At 42.3% G+C, this 26,030-nt stretch overlaps 2 protein-coding genes across 3 annotated transcripts in view; both read left to right on the forward strand.

Annotated features, from left to right (window-relative positions):
• LOC129588909 (cytochrome P450 2J4-like) overlaps window positions 1-26,030 on the forward strand; it is a 60,856-nt gene that overhangs the window by 19,369 nt on the left and 15,457 nt on the right. The gene's annotated exons all lie outside the window — the stretch shown is intronic.
• On the forward strand, window positions 15,252-16,568 carry LOC129588862 (uncharacterized). Of its 2 annotated transcripts, none has more exons than XM_055483263.1 (3): window positions 15,252-15,328; window positions 15,890-16,165; window positions 16,319-16,568. In XM_055483263.1, the coding sequence occupies exons 1-3, from the start codon at window positions 15,277-15,279 to the stop codon at window positions 16,471-16,473; spliced, it is 483 nt and encodes a 160-aa protein (XP_055339238.1). In that variant the 5' UTR covers window positions 15,252-15,276; the 3' UTR covers window positions 16,474-16,568. The 2 variants fall into 2 exon arrangements, with proteins under 2 accessions (XP_055339238.1, XP_055339239.1); XM_055483264.1 differs by lacking the exon at window positions 15,252-15,328 and adding an exon at window positions 15,559-15,665.

Consider the following 26,030-nt stretch of genomic DNA (forward strand, 5'->3'; position numbering starts at 1 on the left):
ATGGAAAATGCCTATCTGCGGCACTGGGCTGATCCAACACGAGCAAACGAACGCTGATTGGCCGAGACGTATAGCCGAAGGCGTGGTAAGGCGTAGCCGAGCCAGAGTCGAGGCCGATACGGCGTACGAGAGCGAGTGCGACTCGGTGTGAGTCAGCACACCGGAAGCGGGACTGTCGCTGGCTGCCTACTCGTAGGCTGCCATAGCGACTGGCCCAACAATGTGAAGCACAATTTCACTCGGTTTATTTACACTTATGATTTATATAAAATTTCTATATTATTTTTTAAACATGTAATTTTTTTCATCGTTGTCATTCACCATATTTAGATATATATAATTTTATTATATATATTTATTTCATAATAATCTCTATTTTGCTGTGGCTAAAATTGAGGTTATTCTTATTTTTTGTACAATTATTTTATCGCATAAGATATATTGTACGATTATCTTATATTGTTATATTGTACGATTTTTTTATTATTTTTTTTTTGTTTTAATGTACCGAGGTCGAATGCAGTACCATATAATCTACAGTAATTACCGTACTTTATGTCAGTTTGTGATAACATTACTTATTAAATTTTTATTTTTTAATATTGCATTGTATTGTATTGATTTTGTTAATATGAAGACTTAGAATACAGTAAAATCTGTCTTATACACCGGTAAATATATACTCCTGGAAATTACATACGCGGAACGTTTAACCGGCGTGTCCCATTATCCATAGATTGTAATATACATAACTCTGTGTAATACGAGTACATACACCTGGATAACACATACGGTTTTGCTTTAACCGAAGGTGTACTTAGCAACCAGGTTTTACTGTACCATAATTTGTGCGCATTACGTTTGCAGTGTGGATGCTTGTGGATTGCGCCATGAGCTACACGTACTATTGCAACGGTCAGAGCTCGACGCTCCCGCTGGCCGGCTGCAGTTACAGCACCCTGGGTGTCCTGGACCCCAACGCCCTCATCGTCGGTACGCCCAGCCTCGCCACCAACTACAACACCGGCTTCAACAACAACGGCTACTACGGCGGCAGCAATCGGCGTCATCACCATCACAACCGCTGGTCCCGCTGGCGATGAAAAGGAACTGGTCTCTGGCAACTGCAGTGTGGCCCGTGTACCAAAATGGCTTCCTTCATCCATAGCATAAACGTCAAGCGATTACTCTAACCTTCACTGCTGAATTCGAATATTCCGTGGCTTCTTTTTGTTTCTCTTATGTGAGCCATCAGCGGTAGTGTTTTCCTTTTCGCTAGTCTACCGCACCTTGTGCAGTACTGTACTGTACATTACATTCCAGATCGTTGTTGTAGACGTTCACCTGTGTATATAACAATATCGACAACTACATAGTATGTCCATTGCGGACGCGTTTGTATTAAAAATACGGAGTACAAGCTCAGTGATTTATTTCCTGCGTAAAGATACTGCGAGAACTACAGGTTCGGGTTACGCCAAACTCCAAAGTTCCAAATCACGGTTCCCGCCGCGCCACATTCTTTAACGGTTTAACCTACTACCGATTAGGAGAAAGCGCACGCATTCGTTTTTGCCTGAAGGGTCACGGTATTTACAAAGTGCTTTCACACGTTTTAAAAAAGTGAAGAAAACGGTCTGAAGAAAAGTTCTGTATGAGTAGAGGAACAAATAATTTTTCCGTCAGGTGATTACAGTTTTTCATGAATGATAAATTAATCCGATTCATACAGTTTTTGCCATTCGATAAATTAAAGAAGCTAAAAGACAGTATTTCGATCGGAATGCCAAAAATGGTGCGGTTATTTGGCGGGAAATGAACCGAATGTTGAACCGAAACAAACCGAACGTTGTACCGGATATTGATCCCAATGATTTGAACCGCGAGTTTGCCAAAATGGGCGAACATGGCAGTCGGCACCCGCCGGCGGTTACTCCTGTTCCTACAGAACCTACGTCACCGGTGTTTGAATTCGAGCAAGTAACTGCTGTTACCGTAGCCGAAGCTTTTTCCAGCATACTGAGCAAGAGAAAATGCGCAGGGCCTAACGGCATCCCACATAAACTCTTGCACGAAATATTTCCTTTATTGATCGAACCCATGACGCACTTGATTAATCAGTGCTTTAAAAAAAAATATCTTTCCAGATATTTTCTAAAAGGCGGATGTGATAGCTCTGCCCAAGTGCGCTCAACCAAAATCGGCAGATCAACTGCGGCCGATATCGTTGTTATGTAATTTGTCGAAAGTATTTGAAAAAGTCGCTCAGTTACAAATCGCCAAATTCTTGAAACGTTTTGACATTTTGTCCCAAAATCAGTCTGGTTTTCGTAACGGTCATTCGTGTGAAACGTTGCTTTTAAAAGTAACGGAAACATGGAAGAAGGCTGTGGACTCCAGAAAAGCTGTGTTGCTTGTGTCTTTCTCGATTTAAAAAGTGCTTTTCCTTCAGTGTGTCATGAATTATTGCTAACGAAACTGCGTGAGTTGGGGTTTAGCAAAGACGCGCTTACATGGATGCACTCATACCTTACTGGCAGAATGCAGCGTGTACGTATCGGAGAACGGTGGTCAGAATGGGAACGCGTTTTCACAGGTGTACCACAGGGTTCGATTCTTGGTCCTTTACTTTTCATAATTTATTTAAACGAGCTGCTAAAAATCGAATTTCATTGCCCAGATGTGCAGTTAGAAAGTTTTGCTGATGATACGATCTGCTACGCGATAGCAGACACGAAGTCGGAAGCAGCAGACAAAATAACTGCAGTGCTCCCAATAATATGCGAGTGGCTTCATTTGAACCGTTTGTTTGTCAACGAAAAAAAGTCGAAACTGCAAATGGTCACTTCTGCGTACAGTCGTGATAAGAGTATCGTGTCGGTTGATTTGAACGGGCATAAGCTTGAACCGGAAAAGTCAGTCAAACACTTGGGAGTGATAATTGATGAGCATTTGAAATGGACTGACCAAATTAAAAAGGTCCAAAAAAGTGCTTACCATGGAATCGCTCTCATAAACAGTGTTAAGAGCGGACTGCCGTTGCCCCAACGCGTTGGACTTTATCACGCATTCGTCCAGTCTCACCTGGACCGTTGCTCCACTGTGTGGAGCGGTGCGCCTGCGTCCACGCTGGAGCCGCTGGCTGTTGCGCAAAGAAAAGCTATTCGAGCTATCGCTAACTATGCCGAAGTATCTGCCACCAGCCTGATGAAACAATACGGGATTACGCCACTGTCTGAACGATGGAAACACCAAGAAGCAACATGGCTTTACAAAATTCTGCACCCGGAGAAATTCCTAGTGCCCCGTTACCTCACAGAAATGATCGTCATAAAGCAACAATCGAAACCGTACAATCTTCGAAGCGGAAACAGGACCTTCATCGAAGCGGACGCGGCCACAAGGACGGGGAAGTCTACGTTGGCGTGGAGACTGAACAACATCAGAAACCGGCTAACCGAAGCCGGAAACGACATTCTTAGTAGCAGTTCGCTTGCTGTTTTTCGTAATGCACTGAAGCATATTACCATTGCCTGACTGCCTTCGTTTTCTTAGTAATTCTCTTGTATTAATGGCTTTTGCTCTAAATTCATACTGTTGTCTGTCATTTAGCCAGGTTTAAATTCCCACGCTAGATTCGATCCTAGCTTTCAATGGGTTACCTGCCTGCCGTACAATAAACAAATAAACAATAATATATGTTTATACGATATCAGTACACTAGCCATGCAAATTACTCTTAGATTTTGCCGCATAACGTCAAACCGAACGCAATAAAGGTTGAGATACGTACATACATATACACATAGCTATCTATCCGTTTCTTTCGTTTTCTATATGTTATTATTATGTTTTTCTTAGTCGCAAGTCACGGCTATTCAGAGTTTTCAGACCACATGCGTTTGTCCGGTCTGATCGACTGTTTCCCTCCTGTGATCTGTTGACAGGGAGCAGGCGGGTATCAGATGCCCCAGGGCGATTTGGACTAGACCGTAGTCAAGCTGAACAGACAGAGCTACTTTTATAAGATAACTCTGTGCTCTATCGCTCTGTCTGTTCAGCTTGACTACAGTACGACTAGACTGCAAGTGTTGCAGAGGACGGCTTGCAAGATAGACTGGCTCTGACGCCGACCACTAGCCATTCCTATACATAGCCGTTGGATACTGGAATGCATATTTAGGCTGATCTACAGTGTATAGCAAATTATTTCTGGCAGTCTGCCAGTGTCTGCAGTAATTTTCGGTTTCCTATTTGACGAGTAGCAAAACGTTCCCTCGTTTTTCTAAATTTTGCTCTGTCTGGTTAGTGCCGTCATAATATTATGTGGATCCATAATTAAGCAGCAGGAATGTTGAGACTAGCACTAAAAAGGTGGGTGAGACCTTGAGAGTGTTTAGCAGGACTCATGAGAAATTACAGTACTGGGAATTTTCATTTTTCGCACTAACTGTTAATTAGTACTTACTGTGTAGCAGCCTAACACATCAATTTATCAATCTGAATTATTTATTCCTTCGAGTTTCGATACTCCGACTCAATGGTGGGCGTAACTGGCGTTGCTTGTGGTATTGAGGCTCTTGTTCATGACGATGATTCTTGCTGCAGATTCCTGTTAGGGGCGGCTGGGGACACGCCCAAGATGCAGGTTGGCAGTGTGCAGTGGCAACAGCGCGGACTTCGAATGCAGCGGACTACCGGGCATTAGTAATACTAACATTTGTAGCTCCTACTGGTAGTGAGTGTACACTGTATTACTACGACAGCTTCCGTAAAACGTTCCTTACTGTTCTACTTCTGCAGTTCATAAAATAATTAATTTACTTCAAGCGCTGTTACGTACTAATGGTGTACTCTTTAGGTGTAAACTGTTTCTCCAAATTTAGTTCCAAATTTTAATGAACTGTCAGTGTGAAGTGTGTAGAAAGTACGTGATAATGATAAGTAGCTTTAATAATACAGTATCAGTAATGAGAATTCGTTAGTACACCACAGTCAGTTTCTTGTGTACCGTCGTATATATGTCGGACTTTTACTGTGCAGTAAATCCCGAAGGCCGACCCCGCTTCAAGCAGCAGATTCCCCGCCGACAGATGTAAGTCAGTAGGGATTTCGGCATTCCGTCCAATGGGAACGAAGTCCGGAATTAACTGACCAATGGTTTGATAATGGTTTTCAGAAACACCTCGACCCAGAGCTGGCGGCCGTGCGCACGGGGTGAGTACCCAGTTCCCTCAAATTTTATAAGCAAGTGGTACATAAAAATAACACCTTGTGTTGATTAACTTGATTTATGCCAATCTAAGATGAATAACGGCCGAGTCCGGCTGTTGTTAGAGGAAATGCGGCCGCTGCCTTGAGTGCATCAACATACGCGACCAAAAGGCGGATATGATAGTAATGAATTTCGTTTTTTTTAATGTGTAAAACCGGAATTTTTTATTAGCATCTATCAACGTAGGGCTTGCTGTTAGGTGTTGACTGGCTCCTGCGTGAATAGAAATCACTGTTATAACGAATAAGCAGCAACCGAACATTTTCCCTACAGGGAGCAGGGCCTCCTAACCAAGGCTGCCCGGCAAGGATTGGAATTATCTAGCGACAACGCATTGACGAAAGAATGGTTCTTCGCGTGGCGCGATGTCATCCGCAGTATCCTGCGCCGGGACACCGCCGGCTACTACATTCCCGAATGGTGGGACACGGGCGTCAGTGACGAGGATCCGGCATGGGCGCGCCCCCTGCTGGTGCTGCAGAAGGTGATCAAGCGGCGGCTGACCGGCGGGCCCGGCGTCTTTCCGGCCCTGTTGGTCATGGGCCATCACAGTGATACACCCGAGACCTTGGACGACATGGAGCGGGTCATGGCCAGCCTGCTGCAGTATTTCCGCTCGGTGGAGCGGGCCCGCGACGACACGGCCTTCCTCCTCGTCCACGGCGTCAGTTTCGCCTGGGGGGTGGCCCGGCCGGGGCAGCTGCCGGAGCGCCGCGGCCAACATGCCGACGTCCGGGAGAGCAGCGCCGAGCCGGCGTTACAGCGACTGGCCCAGCATATTATCGCCCTGTGATATCACAGCCGACCAGCGCCGACTCTCCTCCGTGGGTGCTCTTTTTCTTGTCGTTTTATGCAACCGTAGGTTAAAATCGCCTGATGAACATACTACGTAATAATTATGCAGTCGGTGTGGTTCAGTAGTTAATATAACAGTCGCACGGCTTGAGCATGCAGCTGCAGCACACTCGGTTCGATTTTTCTTATCGGATTCCTCATTTCACCTTCTCGACTGGAATTTTTTTCCATTTTCATGTTGGTTTTCATGTTAGTTCATTAGTGGGATTTATTAATCGGATTTCATGAGCGAACGTTAATGTAGCTAATAAAGTCTGTCATTCGTTGTTTTGACGCTTAAACAACTTAAGCAGAATGATAAGAATATGTACAGATACTAGTACAGAATGTAGGGACTAGGGAGTAGTGTGCATTTGTATGTTGAATTTTGTACGCGGTTGTATGGAAACCGCTGCAAAAATGTACTGCACCGTCCCACATTCTTTTTAACAGTAATAAATTGTACCGATGAACAAACCCGTTTTATCAGAGATGTCGTTTTACGTCTTCTTACAGTGTAATATTAATGCAATCATTAATTAACCATAAAATAATATAAACATGAAAATGATGAAATGTTATAACATATAATTAATCTAAACGGTATTCTATGCATGTCTACACGAATACATATCACATGCTAGCTGATAAGATAAGATAAGACACAAAATCGATAATATGAGAATAATAATATAATACTAATTATTTATTCACGTGTTAGCCTTCGCCACGACCGTGACCTTTACGGATGTGTCTTACGTAGAAAAACCTTCGGGAGTTTTTATTATAAGCAAATCTGATTACTGTACAATACAAAAATATATTACCAATTAACAAGGGGACCGGCCGGTGCCCATTTTTAGCTCTGAATTATCACCTCATATTCTTCCGTTCGTTTTATTGCAATACGTGAACTGTTTTATATATCGAAATGGCTACGCGCGAGAGTATCGCGCGCGTAGAGGTTTGACTACGCGCGAGAGATTCTCGCGCAAAGTCAAATGACTACGCGCGCGAGTTAGCGAAATTAGAAAAATATATAATCGATTTGTGAATAAACAGTAATGCGGCAGGCAAGAACCAATACCATAACAACCAAGGTCAACTGTCCGAATAATTTCTAGGACGTAAAACTGTGTATTATACCGGTACTGTTTATAAGCCGGCATAATTTCGTATTACAGTACTAGCCGGCACAGTTAAGCTACCTAACGGTGTTCGTAACGGTTGTTTGTGTACTATTTACTTCTCTAAAATGGACTCAACCCTGCTCAAAACTGGCGACCGCTTTATGTCCTACGAAGCAGCTTCAAAGCTGTCAAAGACCGGGGAAAACTGACCAATCAGGTCTTTGCAAACCCCGGAGGAAACGCCCGGACATCTAAAACTCATCCGCACCATGCAAGTTTCCCATACAGCTCCGCCCGATTAATCTGCAAGAAGGGGGGCGAATATCGTCCTCACCGGAAAGACGAAGAGATAACCCACAAGTCGATTACAACGACGCTGAAGAGCGGTTGCAAAGCATACGTTCAAAACAAAATCTATCGCGCGTAACTGATTCTGTGCGGTTTTTACTACTGGCGAGAGCTCTCGCGCGTAGACAAACTACTACGCGCAGGAGCTCTTGCGCGTAGACAAAGTGCTACGCGCGTGAGAGCTCTCGCGCGTAGACCTGACCTTTATATATACATAATACATACGGTATTTTTTAAAATTTTTGAGCGGAAGGTAATTTTTTCTGTGTATGGAATTTAACACCATACAGAATGATCGGTCGTCCCCGCTGCGCTGGGACAGCTGGGGATTATGCGGACCAGATGCCAACGGGCTGGGTGCTGTCCTCGCCAAGATAATCCTGCAGAAAACAGCCACAACGCGAGCCGCAGAGTTTCTGCAGTAACGGATCCGCGCAGAATCCTGCGAGGCTGCGCATCGATCATCTTCAAATAATCTTTTCAGTCCAGTTGAGCCACTCCTGAAAATTAATTTCCAACTAATTAGTTACAAATAATTTAATTTATAGAATTTCCAGTTAATTTCTTCTGTGCGTCGGTCACTGTCGTAGCTGTTTCAATTAAATTCAATTAATTCAATTAGTTTAGTGTATTTTTAATTTATTATGGCCTTAATTGAATTTCAATGAATACATTCATAGATTATTTGATTTAATTGGCCATCGGCTATCGGCATGTACACTACTCGTATTATAAGCTACCAAGTCGACGTTGCATGTCAACACTTCTTTACTTCATCAAATACTGAGGCACGCAAAATTATTATAAGCAAACCTCGGTAAGAGACACTTTACAAAAAAAACACTTTATGTAAAAATGTAGAAACACTTTATGTAAAAAATAAACAGACACTTTATGTAAAAGACATTGTACCATGATGCATATGGCAGAAAAATGAGAATCTTCAAAATGGCAAAATATTAGACTACAATGAGAGAAAAATGCTTTCGGAACGGTCATGCATTCTCTCAGTACACATGAATGAAGAGAGAGAAAAGACAGCAGCGTGCGACGGCAGCCATTCACGGCAGAGTTGTCGTGAATCGGTGTCGTCGTAGAACTGCTCGATGATGGCGCTGTATTAGGGCGGCGACGGCGTTGCACTTCAGCTTCGGCGTGGGATCCAGTTCGCCGCCGGGGATGCTGAAGTCCTCGGGGAGGAGCTTGAGTTGATGCACTCACTTTCTAGACTACAACACGACGGATTCGAGATTGCTGGTCTGTCCGTGAAAACATAAAGCTAACCATAAGTTTATCTGCTGGTGGTTGGCCGGTCGACGCAGGACAAGTTTATTTTGTCACAAGGAATACTTCCGAAGGCGCAAGAGAAGGATTCCGAAATTTGGCGCAGGTGGAACGCACTAGCAGCAAGTAAAACATTCCGCATTAAAGTTTTTATCAAGGAAGTTCAGGAGACTCTAACCTTATTACAGTAGCAATCTGAATATTTCCCTTACCTTTTTATAGCTCTGTTTTTAAAGTACATTTGTTTTACCACGCAGACGTACCTACAACAGAAGCAGTACAATCGTCAGATTTTTCACAAAAGAAAGTCGAACTGTAGACAGACGATCTGTTGCAGCAATGACCCGGGCGGCAGGGCCAAGTAAGTACACTCCGCAGTAGCGTCAGATGAAGTGTTGCCGCAGATCAGGACCAGAGGCGATTCCCGGCGACAGGTAACGGAGAATGGCGATTAGCGCGTAGACAATTTAGAAGTACATACGTATATGCCGTAGACAATTTAGAAGTACTAACGGAAGACAGGAATACTGCAAGACTAAATCTACAGCTGCAGATTCACGCGGCATTCTTCCCTTCCTGACAGCAAATTAGCGGTAAAAATATTATTCAAATAAATCATATCATCGAAAGCCGGCATGTTGCTGCGATGTAAGCAGCGGATCTCTTGGAAAACACAATGCACAGGCTTAAACAGCGGCAACTGTTTGCGCAGAAAATCGAAGTAACGGTTGTGATTTGTCGGCTGACGGGATGAATTTTGCTGACAGTTTAAGGCCTAAGCCGCCTTCTGAAAGGTTCGGATTCGTGAATCGTAGTACCGATGACAAGGGACGTTTGATATGGGAGTAAACAAAGTACCAAGTTTTTTGTTTCAACGTTTAAGTTTGGAGATTATGCGGGGTAATGCTATGAGTGTCTTGTGCACAGTCCCTTCCCACGTTAATTGGGACAAATTCTTCATTTGATTATATTTGTTGAGCGAAGCTCGCCTTGTACATATTGAGAAATAAAAACTAAGTACCAAGTTATTGTATTGTGGGAGAATCCGGTGCTTTGCTGAGGGAAGGTAGTGTCAACTGTCAAGATACCGGTAACTGGAAATCATGCCAGAGCCGGTGAGACCACAAACAACTTCTGCATTGTGTTTCGTAGATTCCGATCCATGTGTACCGCCAGTGTATGGGAAATTTGCCTGTTTGTGTATTATGTACTGGGCATTAGGAAAGGGGGTAAAAAAATTGTTTTGACCGGCAGACAAAAACGCAGGAGAAACTAAAACTACATGTAAATACTAAAATCGGAAATACTGTAGATGTATTAAAATGCACTTAACGATCACGATAAGATTTGTTTCGTCAAATTGTGCTGTAGGTACGTACTACATCAGTCCATACTGAGGGTTTCTTTCAAGAGATCATCTGGAAGGAAGCTGCCGCGGATTAAGTGTCCTCTAAATTCCTGTTAATGGTGCGATGTGAAAAACAGTACAACTGGCGTAGAAAAAATATAGCGAGAAAGTTTGCAAAATTAATTACATCAATCCAGTACTGACGAGAGACAAGTCCAGAAAACTTAAAGGTTGTTAAAGGTATCACAGGCCTCTTGTGCATCGATGGTTTTATAATTTTAGCTTTGTATTTTGACAGGTCGCTCGGAAGTTTTTGACCGCGTAAACCCTGGACGGCCATCGGCCAGCATACCCACGAATTTCCTAAATATGACCAGAAGGATGGGACAAGTAAGGGACGCATGAACGGCAAACTAATACACATACAGCCATGCTTATGTTTGGTTTGGAAATTATAAACATATATTTTTATACATATATTTCGTTGACAAAAACAACCACATACTGTATTATGAATATTATAACATATGTATAATGATTATGATTACGATTATCATGATTATGACATATTGTGAACGACTATCTCGGGCTCATCGAATTACAAGAAATTTTCTTATAACGACAAGCATACTGTATTTAACGTTGCCGCATCTGAGGCAATGCGGGAAGCAGCCGGCTTCCTTAAACCGGATCGGAGGGTGTAGAAGCACCATTAGGTAGTTCCAGACTGCGTCAAGAATTCCAGCTTGGCTTTTGTGTGTTCCGGCCAAGTCATGTGCAGCGTCAGGGTTCAGATACTGTGCCGGTGACCGTCAGCTCGGAGGCGTTGGTGTGGATTATCAGCGTCTGCCGGTCGGTCTGGATGCAGGCGGTATGCTGCAGGTAATGCTGCTGCCATTAATCATATAAATATTATACCCCCCCTAAGCAGTTAGACATGCCCCGCACAGGTCTCCATTTCCGATTGGTAATCCAACAGAAAAAAAATCACTTTTGGGGAATTAATTTCTTGCTTAAAGATGGTAGTACGTAACTAGTACGTGTACATATTCAGCCGCGATGCTGTCTCTATTTTAACTAGTCAAATTGGTAACCACTGAAAAATCACTGAAACTCACTGAAAATGTGCAGTGTACATGATACCAGCATAACTGTCTCTTAATAAACAGTTACTACAATACAGTTATTGTAGTCGCTAATTTTATTTTACGATTAACAAATAAACATTATGATAAATAAATTCCATTGAGAATTCTTTGGTTATGCGGTAGCCGGTACATACTCGTACGTTGATACGATACCGATATTTACGCGTTACGCGCAATTGCCTTGGCGGATGCATGTCAAATACATGTGAAAAGCACCAGCCGTGGCAAACAAAGAGTGCACGTAACATGGCGGGCCGTGGTACGGAGCTTAGTGCAGTCTATGAATCTATAAGGGGAATTCAACTGCTGAGGCCAGCACTCCCTGTGGCTAAACATGGTGCTTATGTACCGCGCCTGATTTAGCCGTGTGTATTGCCGTAACGTCACACTTCAGCCGGGTGACGGCAACAAGTACAGGGAGTGATGGCCTCAGCAGTTAGATTCCCCCTATAGAAGTATATCTTTGGCTGTAATTTAACGCAGGAAATAAATCACCCGGCTTGTACAACGGAGAAATCTGTGTACGAGGAATGCCGTCCATTGCGTGCGATAATTTCTATGTATTGGCTGTTCAGTCTAGTAAAGATAAAAAAAAATTAAAAAAATTATTTAATAAAATAAAATTAATTAATTTTAAATAATAAAAATAAAAAAAATAAATTAATAACCATAATAAATTAATTAATTTTATTATGGCTATTTCCCGCGTAGTTTTTACAAAAATAAAGGTGATAATTGGAAAAGTAGTGGTAAAGTCCAGCGTGTGCGAAGATGCGGGATGATCCCTGTTTCGGGTAGAGGACGTCCCGGCTCCAATTCCCGGCCGCCCCTTTTCTTGCCTTTTTTCTTACTGTAATAATCTCCGCTGCTTTTCTGGTTTTTAATCCTGTTGTCATACTTCGCTGAGTCCACAGTAAAGCAGTCGACATTAGTAATTTATTTCGATAATATCACAACAACTGTCACGGTGCTTATAATGGAAACGCGCGGCATAAAACATTAATTCAACAAAAAACTGCGCGTACTGCATGCATTCCGCCCAGCTGCTGAAGCGGGCCGATAATTGTGCCGCCAATAACGTATGCCGGCAAGCTATAGAGCTTTTCAATAACAGTGTGACAATTCTTATCAGTTGTGTGCTTTGTGAAGGCTCTTTCCGATTATGTCTTTACTCCATCCAGTTACCACCAATGCGCGAAATATCGTATGCTCCACTGCTGTTATTACCGATACGTATGTAGACGAAGCAATGCCTTTCTATGGACGACGCCGTTTCTGGGTCCACTGTCCATTAGCGTTACACACGCCGAAAGCGAGCAAAATGTGTGCGTGAACGTGCCCCGATCTTCGATTAGCGGGTAGAAAAAAATTAATTATTATTCTTTTCTAACGCTGACCACACGACCGGTCGTGTATACACTGTGTTGGCGCATTGAAACCTGCAGTAATGTTCTATCTGCCGTCACTCCATCTGGCTGTTTTCGGCATTACTTCGCTACGCCATTTACTGGCTACGCCAACACACAATATTTTCTGAACTGGGATTCCTGGAAATTGGTTAAGTTATGTTTAGCGGTCATATATGTTCAAATAATTTTTGCATTATGTCTGCGCACGTTAAACCTGTGCTTACGCAATTTGTGCTGCAGTACGCTGTGTTTTGCTGTTAGTGCTGCAGTTATGTACAGGATGTCCACCGGCAAATCATCCAGGCACCTGTAAGTCACTCTATAACCAAACGGGAACGCAATTTTAGCTTTGTGATTTGTACGAGAATATGAGCTAACCAGTAACCAGGCAACATTTCATGCTATCCTTTGAGAAAAATTTCGTTTTCTGCAGAATGGTAGAACGAATATGTACTCTGTAGGATGCTTAAAAAACTGATTTAGTGAGCCATGGCCAATGGGCGCGGCCAGAAAAGTGATTTAAAGTTAATTCTACAATGCGCTGTAGCCTATGAACAATGCACCGCATTACACGTATACCGCTATCGCACAATGTCTACGAGGCCAGTTTGACCTATCTGTGCTACCAGCTTATGTGGGAAAATTTTACGCAGCTCCAGAATTCATTTCCTCCCAAATTTTTAAAGGATCCAGACTTTTTTTCATCTATTTCCAAATTAGTTCCCGATGTTGGAATTAATTTCAAGCTGTCTTCCGCATTCGTGAAAATATCAAAATAATGAAACTGCAAATTTTCTCCCATTTAATTTCAGTTATTTTGAAGTTATTTTCCATGTTGTTTCGAAAACGATCTCAAAATTTCCAAGCAATCAGGTTTCTTAGCCTGTTTTCCAAACTTTCAGTTTAATAATATTTAATATGTTCATATTAGTCCCATAAGCTATTTTTTTTAAAAATTTGTTTGATTGTTTAAGTTTTTTGAAATCTTGCAAAGAATCCTCGAAGCCATCAGATTACCTTCCTGATTTTCTCTACTTACCAGGGCAGCGTCACCGGCCCCCTCTCAGAACAATCTAATTTTTTTGCAGGATGAGAGGGCAAATAATTTCATCTGCCATGGTCAATAAGGCGTGGCTAAATAGAATCTGAAAATCAAAGATTTCCTATGCTGTAGCCAATGCATGCCTTGTACTTTAATACTTATGTACATCTCCCTATTAATAGTTTCTGTGTTATCAGACATACTTATGCGTTCTGGCTGAGTGAGGCACGAAAAAACTGATGCGGTAGATACTTTTGCATAACGTTTCACGAAAGTCACGTTCCATGCGGACATGCTAACGTGCACACAGTACTTCTTTATCTGGATCAGATTAAACATTTGTGTTTTAACGACAAATTCATCGTCAGCACACAAAAAAAGTTCCCCACAAGAAAATTATGTCGGATATCGGCAATTCTTGAGCAGAAAAATAATTAGCGTAAGTAACGAAGATAACAAAACATTGCCGTTAAGCGCGCTTGATATAGCAGACGATGTACTGTATTAATTTCTAAATTTCAGATTGCGCATATTCTAATCACGATAACCTAAACTGATTTGACGGCGGGCTAACTATGTACATTCCATCTTTAGGTGGCCGTAGCAATACCATCTGTTTACTTATGGACTTCGTCTCGAAAAGCACTAGATCTGATTGTTCATCCAACGTGGCTGGGAAAATGTGGTCAATTTTCGCTTCCCGTGTGCCGGCTACAGGACCGCAATTATCATTACGTAATAACAAATGACCGGATACGAATGAATCGGTTATGATCACGCAGCGGTCGTCTACAACAGCAATCACGTGATCCACTGCGATAACAATTCCATCGTCCGTACACACTATGCACTCGTTCCGCAAATAACCTTCGTTTCTTTCTCTTGTTCGGACAAAAATACCATTCTCCACTTTACAACGTTGGAATGTAAACATTTGCGGCGCTGAGCGATGTAAACGCTCTTGCAGTAGGCGATAAACCGTATGATGAACTGGCAGGGGAGTGGCCTTGCCGATAAATGTGCAGCGGGCGCCGGATACTCCAGCTTCCGGCAAAAATTCGGCTTCTCTAAAACATCCAAGACATTCTCGTTGTAGATTAGGAAGTAGAATATTACATTACGACTTTTAGCCTGAAATGCAGTCATAAAAATTATAAATATGAAGTTGGATCAGCCAAAAATTTAATCAGCGATTTCATAACATGAGAAAATATGATAAATGGTTTAACCTTGACAGTCCGAGTACGGCGGAAACCGCATGATGCGTCGCACTAATGGCTGTGCTGTTATTCCGTGCTTCATTTAATTTGAGAGCGCAGGTGGTTAACATATTAAAGTTGTTCATGATATGCTTAGCGGTGTTATTCATTGCGAGGACGCGTCGAGAAATCTTGCCAATATTGTGTTCCGGTCCGTAGCACGATAGTATATGTAGCGGTCCAAACAGTTCAACCGCGTATGGAATATGCTGCATCAAGTGGACAGAATATTTCATCTCGCCAATTCCAAAGTAATGTTGAAATGACTTTAAGAAATCATGGCACTGAGTTCGAAGTTCGTTGATATCAGTTCTCGTGATAGATTCTTTCGTGCACAGCCAAATAACACGCGAAGCATGGCAAAAAACTTTGTAAACGTTTTCCGGTAAGATGTTTCTTAACACAAATGGCGCGGCATGCTGCATAAAAAATCTTAACTCATGCGCTTTCATCCTTTTATACTCAAGAATATCTCGTGGTGGTCGGTTGTGATGACAGGAATCACAACAGACATCCATTGCTCGTTAATTTGTTGAATTTTTGATTTGGGAAGCCGTAAGACAGAGTCCTGTTCACATAACTGTCCCAGTAAGTACTTGGTAACGCCTTCATCGAACTGGTGCATTATATCCAACACAAATCCTTCGACAAGGTCAAAACCTTCAATCTGCGATAGCACCGTAGGGCGTTTCATGCCGAACGTTTTCCTTTAAAACGCTTTCGTATAAAAGTTATTTATATTGAACAGATGGCTTAGACTTGTCCCATGCACTGGATTACTTCCATAGATTTATCTGTTTATTCTTTTGCAGTTATCAAGAGCGTTCCCTTTACTTTCATAATGGCCGAGCAGGAGGCGCAGAAAAACGGTTGTGTAAAGCTCGATGAAGCCGGCGACATCTTTATCAGTGTGGACAAGCTGAACGAGCTGAAATTGGATCCCAAGATTACGCGCGCTTCCAAATATGCCAAATCTTTAATGAAGGCCATTATGGACCATGAGAACCTTGCCATTGCGTACAATCACAAGCAGAAGGGTGTTGGTCTGGCTAAGGTGCTGGGAAAAAACAACTGGCTCGCATTCTGGAGTAAGTATAAAGCCTACACAAATATACATAAATCATAATAAAAAACTTGTCAACGTACACCACTTCATATTGTAACGAGTGTAAAAATTTGGCTGATTTCGCATTTATCAAACTGGAAATTCTGTTTAATTAACCGTGTACCGCTTTTTATAGATCACGTTAAATTACATCAGCGACGAATGATCAAAAAGGACCCGGCATCCCGATGGACTGAGACCTTGGACGTGGAAAAGATCCAGGGAAAGCTGCGGAAAAGCTATAGCGACCGTATTCGCACTTTTGCGGAAATGGAGAGGCTGTTTTCTTAAGGTTTTAGACTTTCGAGTTTTGGACAAGTGTTTTTTACAAGATACAGCCGACTGCGACATTTCATTTAGTTTAATTTCATATATCATAATGTGCTGCGTGGTTTTATTTTCGCATTGCAGTGGAGCGGTTGTGTTCTTGTTTTGGAAGGGTGAATTATTTTTCTTTAACAGTGTACTTGTGTTCAGTATGCAGCGTTAATTTTGTTTCCGTTTAGGTTATTATTTGTCAGTTGTTTCATTATTGCTCTTGATTAACAAAATTCGAGCCAATTATATTTGCGCTGATACCGTTGCAACGTCCAAAATTGTGTAAAATAACATGATTCGCTACGTATACAGCATCCGATAAATATAAACATATATTCTAATTAATTCGCAGTAATTATTGGCAGTGACCTGATATACGAAACACACATTCCATCGTTAAAAAGTACATTTTTGCACCAGTACAAAAGATGTCCGAAAAGATAAAGTTGTCGTTGAGCGGACAAATTTGTGTCTTACAGGATAAAAACGTAACGATTTAAGGTCAAAACGTATCATTGAAAAAACACAAAAAAAACTTTAATAGGGTCTGTATAAGCTTTAATACGGCCACTTCATACGCTATCGTACGAGGCCTATGTGTGTCCTAACCGCTATCGTACGGGGCCTATGTTTTTGTTTATGAAGCTGGCCTGTAGGTGGTAATTAACAATATTTTGTAAGAGCTAGATCAGCAGGTGTCAATACGTACTTCCATTTCGTTTCGCGCTATCAGTTTTTAACACATACTGCTAGCACGAAAACCGCTAAACGTATCTACCTACAAAGTATCTACAAATAAAAATAATTAACTAACATCTACCAGCCCGTTCGTTTCGGAAACGAGAATATTCAGCACACGTAAGCTCGTACGCTAAAACATGAAGTTGTTTGTATTAAATCGTAAATGGGCTTAAAGTACGAAGCAATGCATTTGGTCATAGGCTAATAAGATAGTAAATTTTTAACTTTTAAATTTTGTTTGGCCACGCCCTCCTGACCATGGCCGATGAAACTAATTTTTCAAGCATACCCCAGTGCACGTTGCTCTGTCATCCTGCATAATATGAAATTTTCCTGAGAGGGGGGCCGGTGACGCTGCCCTGGTTAGGTTTTCAGTTAACTTCTGTGTTATTCAAAGAATTCGTGTTGCCCATGTTTCACTCATTCATTAATTTTGGCCAATGTCAAAACGCCGGCAGAATTTCCTGCCGACCGAATTTTTGTGTGGTCAAAATGCCGGCCGAATTTCCTGCCGGCAGAATTTTGTGGGGTCAAAACACCAACCGAATTTCTTGTGGTCAAAACGCTGGCACAATTTTTCAACATTCTCAACTGTAAGTAAAAATACTAAAAAATGCTACCTGCCTCGAGGCATACTTGCCACGCGGTGTATAACAAAGGTTTGGGACTCTGCACTTATACAATTACACAAGTATCTTCATTGGCACGATTTTAGTGTTCCTTTGACAGCGTGCCTAAAAACTCGCAAAAGAGAATGAAGAAGCCGCGCAAAGCAGATAAACAAGGTGTTAAAAATAGGTAGAAAACCAACTTAAAGCGATCCTCGCAAAAAGTAAAGGGTTGACACATTATGTACTTTATTCGTTTCGGAAGAGCTTCCATCGTCCGACAAATAAGCAAAATTAAAGGAGTATCCACTGCGCCTTCAAAAGCCAATCACCTAATCATAAGCCGGAAAAACTAACAAAACAACAAGTAAAACAAAAAAACATAAATGGTGTAAAATCAACGTTACGCCCGACGTCGCCCATTAAATTTTAGCGCGAAATTTTGCGACTGCGGCCGCCATCGAGATGATTTGCAAATTGTGCTGTGAACTGCGGTTTCGAAAGGAATCAGACTAGATCACACTTCGGTGTTACTGCCGCTGTGGCATTGTTGAACAACTTGTCCGTCTCTTTTGCGCGGCTTTTTCATTCTCTTCCGAGAGTTTCTATGCACGCTGTCTATGCAACAGCACTAAAAGCGTGCCGATAACGGTCCTTATGTAAATGTAAGTGTTAAAGTGCCCAAATCTTTGTTATACACCGCGGCAAGTATACCTCGAGCCAGGTAATATTTTTCAGTATTTTTATTACAACTACTTGAAGTTGAAAATGTTGAAAAATTCTGCCGGCGTTTTGACCACAAGAAATTCGGCCGGCGTTTTGACCCCACAAAAATTCTGCCGGCAGGAAATTCGGCCGGCGTTTTGACCACACAAAAATTCGGCCGGCAGGAAATTCTGCCGGCGTTTTGGCACTGGCCTTAATTTTCCGACGTTATGTTAAAATAATGCCCGACCCAGCTATCCAGTTACCACCAACGTCCTTTCCAATAACCTTCAAATTCTTGTTAATTAATTTTTATTTTACTTCGTAAATTATCATGAACTTCTCAAATTATGGGCTAAAGTTTCGAACTGTTGGTCATGCTCTCAAATTATTTCCTTAATCATTTTGTAATTTGTCTGCTCTTATCGTTTGTTTTACGTGATCCACACATCGCACCGCAAACGGCTTAAGTTCATCGGAAGACAGAAAGATAATTTTTTTGGCGACCGGGTACAACAATACTCGTTTTGAAAAAATTATTTGTGTGAAAGCTCACAAAGCCCTGTATCCCGCAAAATTTCTTTCCCGCGTAAGAATATTTGAACATTTCACCTGTTCTTTTTTAAAAACACTTCTTTTCTAAAAAGAAAGAAATTTGCTGACATGGCACTTGCGCCAGATGAGCTATGCAGTCATGGTGGGTGAAATTTCGAAAAAATACTAGTTTTTTATGATAATTTTTATCTCAAATTTTGTGAGTATTGTTGTTACAATTTTTCCTCCACGGCCGGCTGCAACACGGCATGTCCATTTACATGACAAATGCTTGTAATAAATTTCCATTGCGGAGACGCCTTTTATCAGGATGATTTCTTAAGCTCTAATAAGGAATTCGTTTTTGAAAGCCCTATTTGGGGATTTTATCAAGTTTCCCCTTTCTAAGGCTAACACGGCTACTACAGCGTGTAGAAAGTCTCATTTTTTAAAAGCGAAAAAACAGGAAACAATTTCTCAACCAGAAATGTTAACGTAACATACATACAACGATCTACGCGACTGAATAATAGCAAATTTTGATTATTACGAAATACATAGGGAAATTGGAATCTTTTCTGTGGGTCTTCTAAATCCACCGCTCCGCTCATGATTTAAAAATAATTTATTAAGAACTGAAACCGTAGAATATGATCGGTTTAATTAAACTTTGGCATCGTAGAAACGAAACTTACGAGCTGCTGATCAGACACTGGATGGATTCAGCCCATCTTGTCAACGACCATTTTGTTTATCCACATATCGCATCTTTATGACAATTTCAAACATTTTTTAACTAACAGATAAATTGTCAAAGTTTTTATTTTATTATTATTTTCCGAAGGACGTAGCGCTGCATACGTTCACAGGTTTATATATATATATATATATATATATATATATATATATACCTGTAGGTATGGATCCATGTCGTGTGATATTGTAACTTGTAAGGTTGTAACTGAGGACAGACAGAACGTTTACTGAAAATAGAGAGAAATTTACTGTAAACTCAAGAGAGACAGAAATGCTGTAACTCAGGATGGGCAGAGATGCAGAGGCAGAGGTGGAGCATGTATGTGAACAGTGAAAGAACGCACTGAATGTCATCGTCAGTTAATCCAAAGTTTCAAGCACTAGTTTTCGTTTACCTTTCCATAAAACTTCCTAACCAACATCTCAGAAGATAGAAAGAAAAATTTGACGCTTTTGATCTCTGATAAGTGTTTTTGTGAGAACCAAGAAAGTATTTCGTAGACATAGCATAGGGTGCAAGCACGGACCTATGCTAAGTCTACGAGAAACCAAAACAAAACTAACTTCTTGGTTCTCCATAAAACCTACTTTCAAAATATCAAAAAATTCTAAAATTTTATTCTCTATTCTGAAACATTAACTGGGAAGGTTCGTTAAAGTGACAACGAAAAACTGATGCTGCAAGTTTTGGAGATAGTGGCAGTCGGAATCAGGTACCCAAAGTCGAGACTACACGTATGCGCGTACGCGAGGTGGTTGCACAGTCACCGTCACTTGCACTTGCCGCAGACTATTTCGCTAAAATAGCCGTCCAGCTTGCACTCATGACTCAGGCAATCTTCCCAGTAAACTCCACAACAGAAGTTTTTTGCAGTTATTATGTAATAAAACCCGTCCTTCGGAACAGTCCCCACGGGGGGGACGCCCCGCTAGGGTTTTTATTTTATTTATCATGTACAGTTCATTATTAATGCTATTAATTTATCATTTCTCCAAATTTACTTCCGAATAGCTTTCTGAATTATTTTATGCTTGAACTTCAATCCATATTCACAAATACTTCTCGTACAAGCAATTCTAAATGAATTGTTGATTCCCAATTAATCCGGCTCATTTGGTGCAGTGGATGACATTGTGGCCGAGGCGAAGCGACATCACCGGCACGGTGACCGTATTACCCTTACGGCCCTTACTGCACCGAGCGATGCTGCTATGGACAGCCTGGTGTACCGGCCGCGTATTGGAGGTTATGCCACCTTCCAGTGCAGAATGCCCCCCGGCATCGACGGCAACAGTGTGGCGTGGCGCCACCAGAATCGAACGATCTACAGAGGACACAAACCGGTAAACGACAACTCCGGGCAGCTGTACGAATTTCGCCGCGAATATGGATCGTCCATCTTGCGTGTCAATATTCTGGACGTTAGCGTCCGGTCCACCGGGACCGTGGAGTGTCTGGCCGCCCCCACCGGACAGTCAAGCAACCTTCGCGTCCTACGGCGCTTCATGCTGCTGCCGAAGATAACGCGCCGCCGTGACGTCTTCACAATGACCGACCCGCCCTCCCTGACAGCCACCGAGGGTCAGCGGGTCAGTGTGTCGTGCAGTGTGCGGTTGCCCGTCGCGGACGACGTGTATGTCCGTCTGCGCAATTATATCATGTGGGGACATAACGAGCGTATCGTCTACGGCCCTTCCGATGCTCCATACAAATCCCTCATCCTCACCACGGCAAACACCACGGGATGGTCGCGGGAAGTCAAGTACGACTTTGCGAAGCCCCCGAACAGAGCCGGGTGGTTTCTCAGGGATACTGTCATAATCTCGGCAGTCAGCCTGGCGGATATGGGAGAAATTCAATGCTACTTCCGCCCACACGAGACCGTCCACGAGTGGATCGAGCAAAAGACGAGACTGGATGTTATTGCCAAGCTGCCAAACTGGATGTTATTGCCAAGCTGAATAACACCCAGCTGCCAAATTAAACGAGGGATCATAGCGCACACTCCCGTATGCCGTAATATTTCTGGCATCAAAAATTCTCGAAATTCCAATTACGCAGTTCAAACTGCAGCAGATTTTGAGCATTAAAGTTTACGATTGCGTTACTGTGTATTCTTTTTCGTTCAAGTACAGTGCTTCGGATTAAATTAATGTGTTAATGTAGTTTGTGCTCAAACCTGACAGGTTTTAAAGGAAGAACGGGAAATCATATTTCTGTACGGGTACAAAATCCTGTTTTGTTGTGCGGGTCATCGTTCAGTTTCGCGCTTCAAGGTTTGTTTGATACAATCAATTCTTGGTCGGCAACTATTCGAACTCCGATTTACAAAAAAGCTGAAGTTGTACATGTGATTATGCCGCTGCCGATTGTAGCTGCTTTTGGCTTATCGAACAGTTTTTCTTGTGTCTAGATATGTACGCTTTGTAGCACTTTAGTTAATATAAATTACAGTAGAATCGCGCCGTTTCTATTGATCGAGCTTCGGCACTATTAAGAAAAAGATCATAGTCAGCGCGGCCTCCTCATAGTTTCGAGATTTCGCTAACCAACGCGTCGCTAACGAAACTTGCACCAACCGTGGTCCAGAACTAGCTTAAAAGATTTTTGTTTTCGGATTCGCCCTACCAAAATCGCACCGGCATGATGCCGTAACCGATTCAACCGTGCTTCAAGGTCACATTAAAAGAAAACCTTTGCTCGGAAATGTCTACTCTGTGGACATTAAAGTGTTAGCTCAATGGTAGGTATAATAATGTATGTGTACTAGAAAAAGTTTCGCCTTGACATGGTGTTTTCGAATGTTATCGAACGGTCTAAACGCAAGCTTACAAATTAGTGCATAACGTTTAATAACTAAAGTTCACTTTTTATAACATAAGTTGCAGTTATTGCTCATTGGCCAATTAATATATTTCTCGACGATAAGGGAATACTGGGCACAGAACATCGAAGTCTCGTCGTTTTGCATGAAAAATCGCAAAATGTCGAACAATACTGATAACACTGCAAGATTTATAATGATTATATGAAATTATTTGACTTCGACCTGTATACGGTGTCACACGCGATGAATTTCATGTAATCGATAGCTCTGACGACTGGATAGTGGTGACGGTTTCATTCCCCAGGAATAGGCGGTTCTGCTACTTGACAATAAGTGTTCAGTGCAGGCCTGGATACTTTGAAGAAGAAAAAGTATTTTATGCAGAAAAATAAACATCTAGCAAACAAAATGCTAACAATTACAACGACCAGTAAACAGACGTCCTGTGCTGTACAGTACCAGTGTCAAGTGAACAAAAGTGTTGACGAATGGATTTTAAATTGCATCCGAATAAAAAAGCGAGAATTCAAACTTGCCCTAGTGGCTCAGTAACCAAAGTACCACCATCTTTGTCAAGTGCAGCAATCCAACAGCGGCAAAATGACAAAACGGCCGTTGCAGCTGTCCAGTGCAAAGGACAGCCACATAAGAACTGAGCCGCTATGTCAGAAAGCCAGCAAACGTCCACCCCTACTGCTTAGAGCGCAGAGCCCGCTGGGTAAGTAAGTGACCAAACTACCCACTGGACAGTAGTGGTAATTCGGCCATCACTCGCCTACTGCCTAGTGCCTACTGGGCCCTGGTTACAGGACAGCACTTGCTCAGTGAGCAGAGCCCGTTAGATTACGGAGCGACCAAATTACTACTGCTGTCCAGTGAACAGAGCTCGCTGGGTAAGTGACCGAATTACCACCAGTATCCACTGGATACTATCCAGTGCATGCGTACTGTGAACTGCGAAATTTGATACCTGACAGACAGTATGATTTCGGGTTATTTTTGCTTCGACAACTTAATAAAGGCATGTGTAGAGGCAAATGAAATGCGTCCGCGTACTAGAAGATGATTAGGGTTTCCTAATAAAAATAAGACTTACGCCTTAGCGCTTTACCAGATTACGCTTAACGTAAAATACACATTAATGCCAAGCTAATAAATAATCGGAACCAGCTGTAAACCACACGAAATGCAAAGGCGGAGGCGAAGCTGTTTTTTTTGTAAATTGTAAATGATGACTGTTGTGTACGATAAGAATCATTATTCGTTCTGAATAGCGACGTATGTTTAATCGATAATCGCCGGCAGCAGGCCTACTGCTACCAGGAAAACATGCGGTGCTAATTATACGGCTCATACATATTTGGGCCTTTGGCTGATCCCAAATCCTTAGTAGTTAGTTTTATTAGGCGACAGCCGCCATACAAGCCACATGTACCATAAAGTGTAAACGCGGACACAGTACTTGCATTGTACAGTGCAGGTACAATTTAAACGTAGAAGAAACTACTCGGGTATGGAATCCTTATTTAGTTAAACTGCAGTCTACAAAGTGACGGTTCGCTTGCCACAGTAATTCATGAATCATCATCAGAAGTAAATTACGAATTCGTATCTTACAGTACAAGTATGACTAATTTCCCACGAAATCAGTTGACGACTATGTCGGTAGCGTCAACAGTTAATAGTAAGAGTACTGTAGATCAGCAACCGCAGTTTACAACTTTACATGCAAGGCGCGTACGCAGCAGTGGTGGCACAGACCGAGCAAGGCAAGAGAACTATAAGTAGTAGATAGTGACTAGATACTGAAATATTGCCGAGGACCGCTCTCTCAGCTGCAAAATTCTTCGACCTATTGGATCGGAAGATAGTCGTCTAATAACGGAAATTCAGTATTAACCTACGATGAGAAATCAGATAGGCACGAGTGACCGAATACTTACGCCAGCGTGTCAGCGTAGAAATCCAGCGTAAAAGCGCGGCAAACGGTCCGTCCACCGGTAGAAAATTTAAACATGTTGCTCTCGGTACTCAAATCATATGTGACCCCGTTCCGAATTTCTTTACTGCGATATATTATGCCAGTAATATTATTTTTTTGCAATGCTTTGTTACTGTTTCCGTCCAAAATCGTTAGAGCCACTCATGGCCTTCGGACTTGCAGGCAGTATACCAAAAACAGCTGCTGCATTTCCCCGGACTACAGCTAAACTGAATCGTTGTCTTAAAAAGGCGGTAGACCGAGGCTCCCCGGTAACTTCACGGATCTTTCTGCCGACGAAACGGATCAGCTCGGCAAAAGGAGTTCCGAAAGTCCCGAACGTTTCGACTGCCAGTGGGTAAAACAGGTAGCCCAGACCTTCGATAAAATCGTATGTCCGACGCTTGCTTGCTTCAGCCAGTTGTGCTATACTTCCCGCTTTCTTCGAGCTGGCATACACGTGGGATACTGCCACCGTATCCCAGCATGTCGCGTCCCACACTTTTGAATTCTTGATTAAAGCCGGTTGCGTAAGCACGCATCCGTGTACAGTGTACTGACGCCGTATGGCGTCTTGCTGGCTGAACAGCGTCTGCTGACGTTATGATCGAAGTCAGCCATCATATCCGCGTTGTTTTCTCTGAGGTATCTAAAATCCCCTTTCTTACTTGGGGAAAAGTTAACTTTTAAAGAAAATTATATTATAGAATTTCTGAGAATTCTAATGATACCTAGCATGAACTGATCTGAGTGCCAGGTGGTCGGGTATGCCCCTTGTAACTAAGTACTCAAAACAACACAAATTCATAAGAATAACACTTCCTGAATGCTATCCTGATCGGGGATTGTACCCATCGCACATATAGCATTTCAGCGTTTAATTGGAACAGACAGCCGCTGCTTAAGAAACTCTTTCGCCCACTTCTGGCCTGTGGCGGTTGCTATCCCGTTTCCAACCTTGTCAACGAGCATTTTCGCTCCGTCCCCCCATGGTCCGTAAATTTCAAACGCTGCCGCTGTTGAGGTTGTATCTTGGTAAAAGCCAGGCGTGTTTGCTCAGTCTGGCCCCTTCCGCCAGCTCGGCAGCAGCTCCAACGTTCAGAAAGGTGCGGTCGATATTTGCTGACCGACAGATAACTGACCGACAAACAACTGTTCGACAAATTGTCTGCCCGGCGATATGGACATCATAATTATTGTGAAACTATTTTGTTGACAGACAGCTTGCTTATCGGTCTTTTCTCTAGGTTTCTTAGCTTTTTAGGTGTTCTCGTTCGTTTGCTTAGCTTGCCGTAGGTTCTTAAGTTTTTTGTTTGTTTTCTTGTGCTTCTCATATTGGTTGTCTTCTTACATTTTCTTTTACGGTACTTTCTTAGA

Source organism: Paramacrobiotus metropolitanus, unplaced genomic scaffold, assembly GCF_019649055.1.
Source record: "Paramacrobiotus metropolitanus isolate TYO unplaced genomic scaffold, Prichtersi_v1.0 Parri_scaffold0000032, whole genome shotgun sequence".
In the NCBI taxonomy this organism is placed as follows: domain Eukaryota; kingdom Metazoa; phylum Tardigrada; class Eutardigrada; order Parachela; family Macrobiotidae; genus Paramacrobiotus; species Paramacrobiotus metropolitanus.

Coding starts and splice junctions, on each gene's coding strand:
- LOC129588862 (XM_055483263.1), top strand. CDS start 15,277: ATGGAATATGCTGCATCAAGTGGACAGAATATTTCATCTCGCCAATTC. Junction 15,329..15,889: donor TTCATCTCGCCAATTCCAAA/GTAATGTTGAAA, acceptor ATTCTTTTGCAG/TTATCAAGAGCGTTCCCTTT. Junction 16,166..16,318: donor CAACTGGCTCGCATTCTGGA/GTAAGTATAAAG, acceptor CGCTTTTTATAG/ATCACGTTAAATTACATCAG.